At 37.4% G+C, this 12,473-nt stretch overlaps 1 protein-coding gene across 1 annotated transcript in view; it reads left to right on the top strand.

Annotated features, from left to right (window-relative positions):
• Nucleotides 1-12,473, top strand: part of LOC135481092 (DENN domain-containing protein 1B-like) — a 38,995-nt gene that overhangs the window by 22,314 nt on the left and 4,208 nt on the right. The window contains exons 17-20 of the mRNA XM_064761025.1: nt 1,823-1,885; nt 2,999-3,115; nt 11,018-11,097; nt 11,722-11,884. Coding sequence (XP_064617095.1) covers nt 1,823-1,885; nt 2,999-3,115; nt 11,018-11,097; nt 11,722-11,884 — 423 coding nt within the window. The remainder of the gene's footprint in view (nt 1-1,822; nt 1,886-2,998; nt 3,116-11,017; nt 11,098-11,721; nt 11,885-12,473) is intronic.

The following is a 12,473-nucleotide window of genomic DNA, read 5'->3' as shown; positions in this document are numbered from 1 at the left end:
CAGTGTTGTGTTTTTTGCTGTGGTGATTATTTTGTGCATACTACAGAGAGTTAGCCTATGCTCATTGTTAGAGTATGATGTGATTAACAGCTACATTGGAGCTATCTTAACACAGGCCTTGTAGAGGAACTTCGTGATTTGTTCCAACATGGCTGCTGAATATAGACCAGTATGCAAACCCTATATAAATTATGGTGTTTTATATGGTGTTTTATATGGTGTTTCCTGCCAAAAGCTGCCAGCACGGGAAACCGTGCATTAATTTATGGCCTTTTTCAGCCACTTTGGCTTTTTCCCAAGCTACTTTCGAAACGTTTCATTCCAACTTTGACAAACTAACAGTTGTTTTTATTCTGTGATGTACTTCGACATTAACAGCATAATTTCATTCTGCGAAAGTTGCTCATGCAAACAGAATTTTGTTCTATTTTAACCGCTGCATCAGTGGACTTTTTAATTGTGTAATGTTATTTTGAGGTCGTTTTTTTGCCTGTCAGTTCATCTTTTTGTTTGGTTTACTAGCACATCTTCATAGTGCCAGTCCCCGGGTGATTTTAACATGTGTATGAAACTGTAGTGCATTCAGTATTTCTTCACTGTTGTTTGTTATTTACCTGATTCTGTTTTATGCATATTTGGAGTGCATTTCTTTGGCTAGACTGAGAAAAATGATGTCATCTGTGAAGCCCTAATATTGGGAAGTCAACCAAAACATAAATTACTCCCATAATCCAAAAATTAAGTTGGAAAAATTGCATTGAAAAAGTCCATAAATTTAAAACCTGAAATAAGGCATTTGGTCTTACATCATATAACATGCTGGATAGTATTGAGTATGCCTCTCCGAAGGTCTCTGTTAAACTTGGTTACTGACCCATCCCTGAGTGGAATGAAAAACCTGCATCTTGGTTGCTTTCCTATCCTTTAATATTTCAGGCTGTCAGTTATGTCTGGAAAAAAAGAAAAAACTTATAGATAATAACACCTGTAATAAAATTCCATTGGACATATATTAAATTACGTATTTCAAACACTTATTCACTGATTTATCACCTTGCTGTAACAGCTGTAGTATAGAAGGGTGTTTAGTGGATGAAAATTCATATAAAGTTACAGATTAATATTTTATATCACCAATAATTTCACCTTCAGAGTAATACTTTATCTCCCCAAAAATTTCACCTACAGAGTAATACTTCATATCACCAATAATTTCACCTACAGAGTAATACTTTATATCACCAATAATTTCACCTTCAGAGTAATACTTTATCTCCCCAAAAATTTCACCTACAGAGTAATACTTCATATCACCAATAATTTCACCTACAGAGTAATACTTCATATCACCAATAATTTCACCTTCAGAGTAATACTTTATCTCCCCAAAAATTTCACCTACAGAGTAATACTTCATATCACCAATAATTTCACCTACAGAGTAATACTTTATCTCCCCAAAAATTTCACCTACAGAGTAATACTTCATATCACCAATAATTTCACCTACAGAGTAATACTTCATATCACCAATAATTTCACCTTCAGAGTAATACTTTATCTCCCCAAAAATTTCACCTACAGAGTAATACTTTATATCACCAATAATTTCACCTACAGAGTAATACTTTATATCACCAAAAATTTCACCTAATTTTTTCACCGACTTATTGGAACAGGGTGATGATGTGGTCAGAATTATAGGGAATTATACATTGTATGTATACATTTATAGCTTTTGACAAATGATGCAGTCTTTGTCTTTGTTTATTTGGAAAATATATTCATAGTTTGCTTCGTATTACTGTTTTTTCTCCTCCAGCTGAGCTCTACAGGTCATAAAGCTTACAAAGGCATAAAAAGTCGAATTGGAAATCTGAACAAGGTAAGAGCATGCTTTATTGTGAAATGATTAAATGATGTAACATTTCTGTAACAGATGATATTTATTTATTTATTTACTTGATTGGTGTTTTACGCCATACTCAAGAATACTACACTTATACGATGACGGCCAGCATTATGGTGGATGGAAACCGGGCAGAGCTCAGGGGAAACCCACGACCATCTGCAAGTTACTGGCAGACCTGTAACAGATGATAACTTATATACGTGTATGTATACTCACATAGCGTGCATTTGTGTAACAAATTGTAGCTAACCTGTTAATGGCTGTCAGTATGTAACACTCTGTATGTAAACAGTTATTATGAAAACCTGATTCGAGAATGTAAGATTATTATCATTCATGGTTAATAACTTTATAGCTTTTTCCTCCTTTCTTTATGCATTTATAGTTAATGTTATGTTCATTGTTTTATTTTTCATCCTTTTTCCTGTTGTCTGCATGAAATCTTGTTTTGTCTGAGATCTCATGCAAATTCCTTGGACCCCTTCAAATCTGTATGGACCAGTCTGTTACCAAGGCTACCCTGGGTGATGTTGTGGAATCCCTACCTTGTGGTGATGGAAATGGTGAAAAACAGGGGGAACAAGTTTATGTGAATTGAACAAGGATCTGAACTTTATTAGTTGCTATGCAGAGTAGAGATTCACTGTACAACCCAGTGAGACATGCTTTGAGTAACCCATGTTAGGGTGGGGGGGGGGAAGTGACAGTCCATCCTAAATATACTAGGGTGTTGTTAAGTCAGGGCTTAACTTTTGTCATTCGTTACCAGAATCAATATGGATTTCCATAGATTACCTGAGCAGGAATCCACAAGAATCTAGTTCAAATTTACTACCACGAAAAAAAACAAAAAAAATCTTTAATGCATTAAGATTTTGCGGATTCCATCCATTCATGATTTAATGAAATAATGCATATTCTGTGGAAAGAGAATTTCACTAGTTTTGGTTTATGGGAATGACAGGAATCTGATTCCCACAATCTCTTCGAAAGTGAAGCCCTGATAGCAATGACATTTTCAAGAAACAGCAGCAGCCCTGTCAATGTTAATTACTTTCCCTTAAAGCTGGAGGGTTATTTTTCCAGGATGAGGGGACAGGTGTTCGATCGTACAGTAGTGTTAAAGAGGTTCCCACTACTAGACCTATCGGTCGGCAAACTAGACCCTCAACTATTGTGGGACCTGTCCTGACAGCCACCAGGGTAGGTGAACATAACGGCACACAACAGTGTGTGAGGCATATGGCGCATAAACTGTTAGGCAAGAGTTGAAAGCAAGCAGGAGTCAGTAGAAAACATTACAGTTGGTGAACATCACAACACACAACAGTGTATGAGGCATGTAACGCATAAACTGTTAGGCAAGAGTTGATTGCAAACAGGAGTCAGTAGAAAACATTACAGTTGGTGAACATCACAGCACACAACAGTGTATGAGGCATGTAGCGCATAAACTGTTAGGCAAGAGTTGATTGCAAGCAGGAGTCAGTAGAAAACATTACAGTTGGTGGACATCATGGCACACAACAGTACTGTGTGAGGCATGTAGCGCATGAACTGTTAGGCAAGAGTTGATTGCAAGCAGGAGTCAGTAGAAAACATTACAGTTGGTAAACATCACGGCACACAACAGTGTGTGAGGCATATAGCGCATAAACTGCTAGGCAAGAGTTGAATGCAAGCAGGAGTCAGTAGAAAACATTACAGTTGGTGAACATCACGGCACACAACAGTGTGTGAGGCATGTAGCGCATAAACTGTTAGGCAAGAGTTGAATGCAAGCAGGAGTCAATAGAAAACATCAAAGTTTCTGAACATCATGGCACACAACTAGTGTGTGAGGCATGTAGCGCATAAACTGTTAGGCAAGAGTTGAATGCAAGCAGGAGTCAGTAGAAAACATCAAAATTGCTGAACATCATGGCACACAACTAGTGTATGAGGTATATAGCGCATAAACTGTTAGGCAAGAGTTGAATGCAAGCAGGAGTCAGTAGAAAACATCACAGTTGGTGAACATCACAGCACACAACAGTACTGTGTGAGGCATGTAGCGCATAAACTGTTAGGCAAGAGTTGAATGCAAGCAGGAGTCAGTAGAAAACATTACAGTTGGTGAACATCACGGCACACAACTAGTCTGTGAAGCATGTAGCGCATAAACTGTTAGGCAAGAGTTGAAGACAAGCAGTAGCCAGTAGAAAACATCACAGTTGGTGAACATCATGGCACACAACTAGTGTGCGAGTCATATAGCACATAAACTGTTAGGCAAGAGTTGAATGCAAGCAGGAGTCAGTAGAAAACATCAAAATTGCTGAACATCATGGCACACAACTAGTGTATGAGGTATATAGCGCATAAACTGTTAGGCAAGAGTTGAATGCAAGCAGGAGTCAGTAGAAAACATCACAGTTGGTGAACATCACGACACACGACAAACGTCAAGCAGGGGTCTAAAAAAAAAGATCATTATTAGGTTCCTTGAATTCCGTGAAAGTTCTTTATTTTGCTGAAAGGCCTTGAGAAAGAGTTTATTTTATGGTTAATGGTAGATATCACATTGAGTTATGTTTGAATTGGGCTGATAAATAAAATTACATTCAGTTTGTTTTCACCTTCAGTACTTTAGTCACGTGACTAAAGAGTGTACTGATGATTGGCCTAGAGCAGCTACATCAATTTAGAACTATGAATACTTTTATTTTTAATAAGGATTAAGGTGTTCAATAAAGATAGCAACTTATACATTCAGTATGAGCATGATGCTCACAGTTGTCAGCAGATTCCCTGTGATTAAGGCACGCAGCTATCAGAATGTTGTTAGTTTTAGTATGTGGTAGGGGTAGGTACATTTTACCTATGTGCTGAATGTTTGTGGTGCTAAAAGCTGACAACAGGCTGCCTGACTTTGAGGCATGTTCTTCACAAGAACAGTTAGCCACAAGCTTCCCACATGTTACCCACGCCCATAAGATAAATATGCTTAGTCATCTCTTTAGACTAGTATTTAGGCATCAGTTTTCGCCATTTTCCTGAAATGTACAAGAATTGGTGCAGTGACATGATTGGATTGCTGGAATTTAGTATCCTAGTCAAATTTAAAAATTTAAAATCTACGAAAGGATTAATCTTATACATACATATATACATTATACTTTAGTGAATCCATACCATCCCTATGTACCAGTATTATGCATTTTTCCACCTTCCTGCTGCGTTTTGGGAGTGGAACAAATCGGTCCGTCTACCAGTTAAACTTTTAGAGAATATGACCAAGACAATACAGGGGCCTCCGTGGCTCAGTTGGTTAGCATGCTAGCGCAGCGTAATGACCCAGGAGCCTCTCACCTTTGCAGTCGCTGTGAGTTCAAGTCCATCTCATGCTGGCTTCCTCTCCGGCCATAGGTAGGAAGGTCTGTCAGCAACCTGCCGATGGTCATGGGTTTGCCCTGGGCTCTGCCCGGTTTCCTCCCACCATAATGCTGGCCGCCATCGTAAAAGTAAAATATTCTTGAGTACGGCATAAAACACCAATCAAATAAATAAATAAATAAATAAATAAATAAACAAGGCAATACTTGCATTACAGTGTTCCCCACAGTAAAGTTTCAACTTCACTCAATCTTTGACTGTCACTAGCAGAGGGGTGACGCAAGGTATTTAACTGACAACACCAGGTGTGCCGTTTTCTGTGTCAAAGCTACTTTTTATTGCACTTCCTGATTGGCCAAAGATAGTTTGTTGATCATTGATAAGTCAGTTGTGGGAGACACGTCAATTTTTTAGGAAAGCCATCTGCTTGGTGCAGTTAAATCATATGTTTCACTACTTTCTAGTGAGAGTTTGAGGTCTGTGACCATGAGTTGCTGCCAGGTAAAGTGTGTGAGGTACACACTGTTAATACACACTGTTAAAGCTTGCACTTTCTGGAATCAGTGTGCACTTAAGGAACACATGAATATCTATTCATTGACAAATGGCCTCTTTACCTTCAATGTATCCAGTTATTCAGTTTTGGGTTGAGAAGCAAGCATTTTTGGAGGCTGAATGCATCAGATTTTCTCGTGAAGATATGATATTTATTTGAGTAGCCTTCAGCATTTTTTCAGATCACACAGTACAGAAAAAGTGGGAAAGTGGAGGGATTAAAACCATGAAGAACTTAATCAGTTTCATTGCGTTCACGATGTCGAATTGACTGTGGCCGCCACTGCTTGAACCTGTGTCCTTTGGTTATTAACTATAAATGAGGTGAACATCGTGTGGCTGACCCCATTCCTGAAATCTGACCTGTTTTTTTTTTTTTGTGTGTGTCTTGATCTACCTATGCTACATGCACCTGTGTTAATACCTGTTCAAACCGCATTTGATATCTGATTTTAACACCTACTTATTCACAGGCAAGTAGGTGTATATTACCTACATGTCGATGCGTTTGTTGTTAAATCGTAGATAACTAAACACAGAATTTTTACCCGATTCATATTGATCACAGATTGATGTACATGTATTACACTCAGTAATAGTGAAAAAAAAAGTTGAAAAAATAAAAGAGAAAGATATTAATATTTCTCGCAAACTCTCTCGATTAATGCCCATATTTGGACATTTTGCATGGATTATATTTTGTTTTGACAAGTAACAGAGCGTGATAACTGGAAAACAAGGTTAGTATATCCGCATGTCACCGATATGAAATTTGGTCAATATCTTGTACACTCCTGTTTCCTCCACCCATAAGGGGCTTTCGTGGCTCAGTTGGTTAGCGCGGGAGTCTCTCACCAATGCGGTTGCTGTGAGTTCAAGTCCAGCTCATGCTTGCTTCCTCTCCGACCGTACGTGGGAAGGTCTGGCAGCAACCTGCGGATGATCGTGGGTTTTCCCCCAGGCTGTGCCCGGTTTCCACCCACCATAATGCTGGTCGCCGTTGTATAAGTGAAATATTCTTGAGTATGGCGTAAAACACCAATCAAATAAATAAATAAATAAATAAATCCTCACCCATAAAAGTATGAAGCCCCATTGTATAAGTGAAAAATTCTTAATTAGAGAAAATCAGGTTGATTTATAACCACACTCAGAGAATTTCGTAAATCTCTCTCCCTGCACCTACCTCCACCTCACCCCTCGCCCCTTCAAAAAAGAAAAAACTTGCATTTATTTGCGAATAGGTAATCTTCAGTCCCCCCCCCCCATAAGAATTATCATCTCTAAACAGGATAAATGATTAAGATTCAGGGTTTATTTTTATCCCACAGTTTCACAAAAACCAAGGGAACCAATTTGTGTCAGTCTGTTCGTCTGTCACACTCTCACTATCGCACAGTGTCTCAAAATATTATCCTATTTTGATAAAATTTAGTGTGCAGGTTCATTTTGTGAAACCTCAAGAGAAGTTCTGGAGCTGTAAGTTTGGCATACTGTATTTAACAATTTTCTTGGTTTCAGTTGGTTTTTGGTTTCCATATGAAGTACGTGTATTCCAAGTATTGACTGACCTTCATGACCTTTTTTGTGCAGACTCACCTTTGACCCCTCAGATCAAGTTTGAACACAAGCTTAAAATCCATTCATAAATTACTCATATTTAGTGCTAGATACAAATTCTCTAAATTAGCTTATTTAATATACGTGTACTGCTGTCAGTATTTCCTGTCAACATTTTCTGTTCATTGAGAAGCAGTCTACTTTTTCACTCACAAGGCCTGCTGTTCTACTTCACAAGGCTTGCTGTTCTACTTCACAAGGAATGTAGTATACTTTACACGTCAATGTTTATCTGACCCAGATCATCAAAATGGTTCACAAAACAGAACGCGCACTTACTTCATGTTTAGTGAAACACTACGTCTTGTTTTGTTGTTATTTTTTTTTTTTTTGGTCTACATATTTCACAGATTCATTCAGGCTGTTTTTTTAAAACATATTTTGTGGAGGTAATTGATGTTTGCTTTAGTTGGATTTCTCGGATTAGTTAGGTCTGGTCAGATGGCCTATGTATTATCTTTAAGGTTTTTCTACTTGCTGTACATGTATAAAGACATCTAGGTAAGAGGAGTACTATACCGGTAACTGTAGGCTGGTAGAATAGCCTGATGGGTTTTGCTGTTTACCGCTAATCTTTGCCCACAAGAGTGCTTGTCCTAAGGCAATTCAGTTAGAGTTTTACACATTGTTTTAAATAGAGATTTGTCTTTTACAATGCACCAGTTTTACTGAAGGTCATTTGCTGCAACAGCCCAACAAGTTGAAACTTACAACATCCAACCATTTCACAAACTCATACTACTGTAATTCTTCAACCTTTTACCTGTTTGCAAGATGTTTATTCAAGCATATTCTGAAGGCATTTTTCTTTGTTGATTGATAAAATCACGCTTTTTGTGGAGCATTGATATTGGCCAATTCAGTCAGTGTAGTTTTGTCTTTAAAATCACATTCAATATGTGCAGAAATTGCACTGAAAGCTGATGTTTCATATGCGAAAAATTTGAGGCATTAGGTTGCCTAGATTTTATGACATAGAACAGGTAAAATTTGCAACTAAATACTTGTTATTCAAATTAAGACCTGGTGAGGTTTCGTCAATTACTTTCACTCACAAGGCTGGATTCAAGTTCAAAAGAATGAATGTACATCTACATATACGTATGTGTGGTTTAGGCATGTTAGCCTGGCAGGCTAGCGTAGCTGGTTAGAGCTGGGGAGGCACTGGCTTATCCCAGACTTGAACCGGCCTACCCCAGACTGTTGAGTTAACACTCTTGACATCTGATCTTGTCTTTGATTTGACCTGTCGCTAACAGTGACATGATTTGACACTAAACTGTAAATACTCTAATTTTGTTAGACATATACTGTGTTATTCTAAAGCAAACCCATCCCAGAAATATTTAGATTAATAGGAAAAAAGCCTGGGGAGTGTTAGGACCTTTTTAATAGAATTTCTCTCTCATTAATGCTGATTGGCCCTTGTTTTGGCTTAAAGTTGCTAGGTAGGTGTATTTGCAATTTCTTATGAAAAGGCACATGTACATTGCAGCCTTTAAAGGGCAGCGGTTTTCTCTAGGATGTAAAACAGGATTATGCTACACCCTATGAACCTCATTTAAATCAGTCAATTTCAGTGATATTTGGCAATGTTAAACCTCAATAAAAAAAAAAAAAGACAAATCAATAACATTTACAGCAATGAGCCTTGTTTCTGATTCTGAATTTTCATATACTTTGACCACAAAATCATTTATTGAAATTTTGAATTTCAGTGATGCTATTGTAAGAATAATAACTGTCTTAATGTCATACTGCTCATTTGGATATGTTCCGGAAAAACTCTAGGTCCCAGTGTGTACAATCATATAAAACACATTTCTTTGACCATATTAATCAAATTTATTCTTTTCATATATTGTATTTGAAGTTGTTTTTCTTGCGTTTTAAAATTGAAATAAGGAATAAGAATACATAATTTCAGCAAAACTTGTCAAATTCATCCAATTAAATTGTCTTTCAAATGTTAAATTTTATTCAAGACATTTTAGAGAAATTAAGGTTTTGACATAAACACGTTCCTTTTTGATAAGGCATCAAATGAGAGCAGGTCTGTTAGATATACATACGTGTATATACTGTAGGCTTTATCTTGTGTGATATGGTGGAAGTCACCAGCTCAGTACCTCGGGCATATCCTGGGTAATCATAAGTAGGAAGGGTAGAGACTTTCCCCCGTGTGTCAGATGTACCTGTGAGTGTTAACTCTAACATAACCAATTATTAGAGACAGGCGTGAAAAGAAGTTGTATCTGGTAGACACATGTATGAAAACAAAACTGGGACCTATTTGTACATCAATATATATAATTAAGATCACCGGCGAAAATATTGGCTATGCTGGAATCAGTGAAAAATCTTGTCGCCCTTGATAGTCTAAATGGATTGTAACATTGAAGCATGATTATCATAGCATATTGCCCTGCCCATTGGTTATGTTGTTTGTTTTTTTTTTTGCATGAATTGTTTGTTTGGCTGGTAGTTTTGGGCATGATGGGCTGTTGGTACAATCAGATTTTTATTACTTTTGCTTGATGTAATGGAGATCAGGTTGATTTGCAGTTTTACCCTGGGAAGTGTTCTCCCTTAAAATATGTGTTGTTTGCAAGGTGTTTGGTGAATTCATTTCATGGTTTCAATTTTATACCTTTATAAGTGTTGAAAAACACACAAACAAATATACAGGACATTACTTTGCTTTTAAGGCTCACACCATTAGAAAGTTTATACTTTTTTTTTCTCCACTCTATTTCCACTTGTATCTGTATTTGATGATAGTCTGTAGGAAAGTAGTAAGTGTGAGCAGAATAAATGAATAAAGATTATTCTATGACATGTTAAACACATGCCAAGACTTGAAAATATATGTGTGTAGAACTCGACACAATATGGCTGAAACATTGCCGAAGTGACCCGATTATAAAACCATAATCATGCATTTAATCATTCCAAGTGACCCGATTATAAAGCCATAATCATGCATTCAATCATTCCAAGTGACTCGATCATAAAGCCATAATCATGCATTCAATCATTCCAAGGGTTGACTCAAGAATATCAATGCTTTGGTTATAACTTGAAAGAAAGCAAATCACCTAGCAAAAGATAAAACAAAAACAAAAAAAAAGAAACAAAAACAACAAAAAAACACCACATACTGAAAGTTTATGTTAGCAATTAAAAGTATTTCCTTCTTTTCATTTTGAAGCTTGAAGTTGTTAAAACTAACCATTCATTGCATGATGTACATATTTATAGTATGCTAGTATACATGTATCAGCATTGTGATACCATCTTTGCTTATGTAGATATGTCGCAATTTAATTCCGTTAATCCACTATAAAAGTAAACTATATTAATAGTTACAAGTAAATCATCAAGCAAATGATTCTGTTGTATGTTGTAATTCTCTACTTATCGTAATAAATTTCCTTTTAAGTTAAATTTTATAATTCTGTTTCTCAGTTATTGTTTTTTATAAGTTCTGCTGAGTGTTGCCTGATTTGGCCAGAGCTTTTGTGTACTAACCGGTAACTCTGTCTGGTTCCTCAGCCCCAGCGCCCCCCACCCCCAAGGTCAACCTCCTCAGGCAGCGACATTGGACGACCTTCACAGCCAGACAAACTTATACGGTGAGTTCTTAGAGATCAATCCAATAAAACCATTTCAGTGTTAAAATGATATTTAAATGAAAGCCCATGTCAACATAACTGTCATGATGACGTACTACCCACAGAACTGGTCGCCATGGTAGTTACATACACGTAACGTTACGTGCGCTTTGTGAAACGGGCCCCTGAAGTCAATGACAAACTTTTATCATATGTCGACAGAACTCTTTTCCACAAAACAGCAGAACAAAAGTCATAAGTTTAAGTATATGCTTGGATAGAATGGGAAGTCTTGGATATCAAAAACAGATGGTCACAGATGTGGCGTGATGAGGTATTGAAATACATGTAACATTTGGAATGAATCCTGGGTCTAATGGGTGACTATACATTATGAAGTGTGTTGTGGACTAGATAGTGTCGAAGCTTTGAGGCATCGTGGCATTGAGGCATCGTGGCATCGAGTGGGTTGACTAAAGTTATCACCTCATCCTGCTGAACTCAGATTGGAGCGTCATAAAACAAAATATGTCATTTTTCACATCATGGCGTCTGAGTGTGAAATATCAAAATGTACAACAAAAGTGATGTCTATGTATATATGTAAAATGATAAATGTCAGATCCTAAGATACCTGTATTACAGGTCAGGGCAGACAACCCGTAACTACAGGCTGCTGTCAGAGAAGAGCGTTGATGACAGTGATCCCAGGCTGGAGTACAGTCGGATTAGCATTAACCTGTTAGAGGACCCAGACATACAGAATGCCATGCGGAAGTCAGCCAGTATGGAGTTAGTTATACCGGGGGTAAGTCGAGGCCTGCAGTCACATTGATGTCTGATCCATGGCTCCCTTGAAACCAAAGCGTATGAATTTGGGTCTATTATGTATGGTGTTTCTATCTGTCTATCAAGGTCATTGGGGTTATCTAAAGTGTTACTTCAGTCCTAAGAGATGCTAGGTTGAAGTATTAAAATGGTATGAAGAATACCCTATGGAATATAGCAAGCACCATGGTTCAAAAAGATTTTCGCTGAATAACACTATTTAACCCCTATAAGTTATATTTACCCCCTATAAGTTATATTTAACCCCTATAAGTCGGCATTTCTGTAAAATTTTCCTGATGTGATCATGAATCAGGCTGATATTACGTCGCATAATGCAGTTACGCTGGAATGACGTCATGTGCGTTTGAACGTACGTCATTTGTGCTATAAGCCGGTAATAGGTGACGTCAAGTTTTCTTGCATGATGTCACACCAGGCAAAATTGGAAACGGCAGAAAACTTTTGTTTCCATATTATCCCCGTGAACTAACACCAACGGCTTTAATACAATGTGTTTTTTTCTACAATTTAAGAAAACAGTTCGAACTACCTCAACCCTTATCATT

The sequence above is a fragment of the Liolophura sinensis genome, chromosome 13 (genome assembly GCF_032854445.1).
Source record: "Liolophura sinensis isolate JHLJ2023 chromosome 13, CUHK_Ljap_v2, whole genome shotgun sequence".
NCBI lineage: Eukaryota > Metazoa > Mollusca > Polyplacophora > Chitonida > Chitonidae > Liolophura > Liolophura sinensis.
Note: the sequence above shows the minus strand (reverse complement) of the source record. Positions and strands in the feature narration are given on the sequence as shown.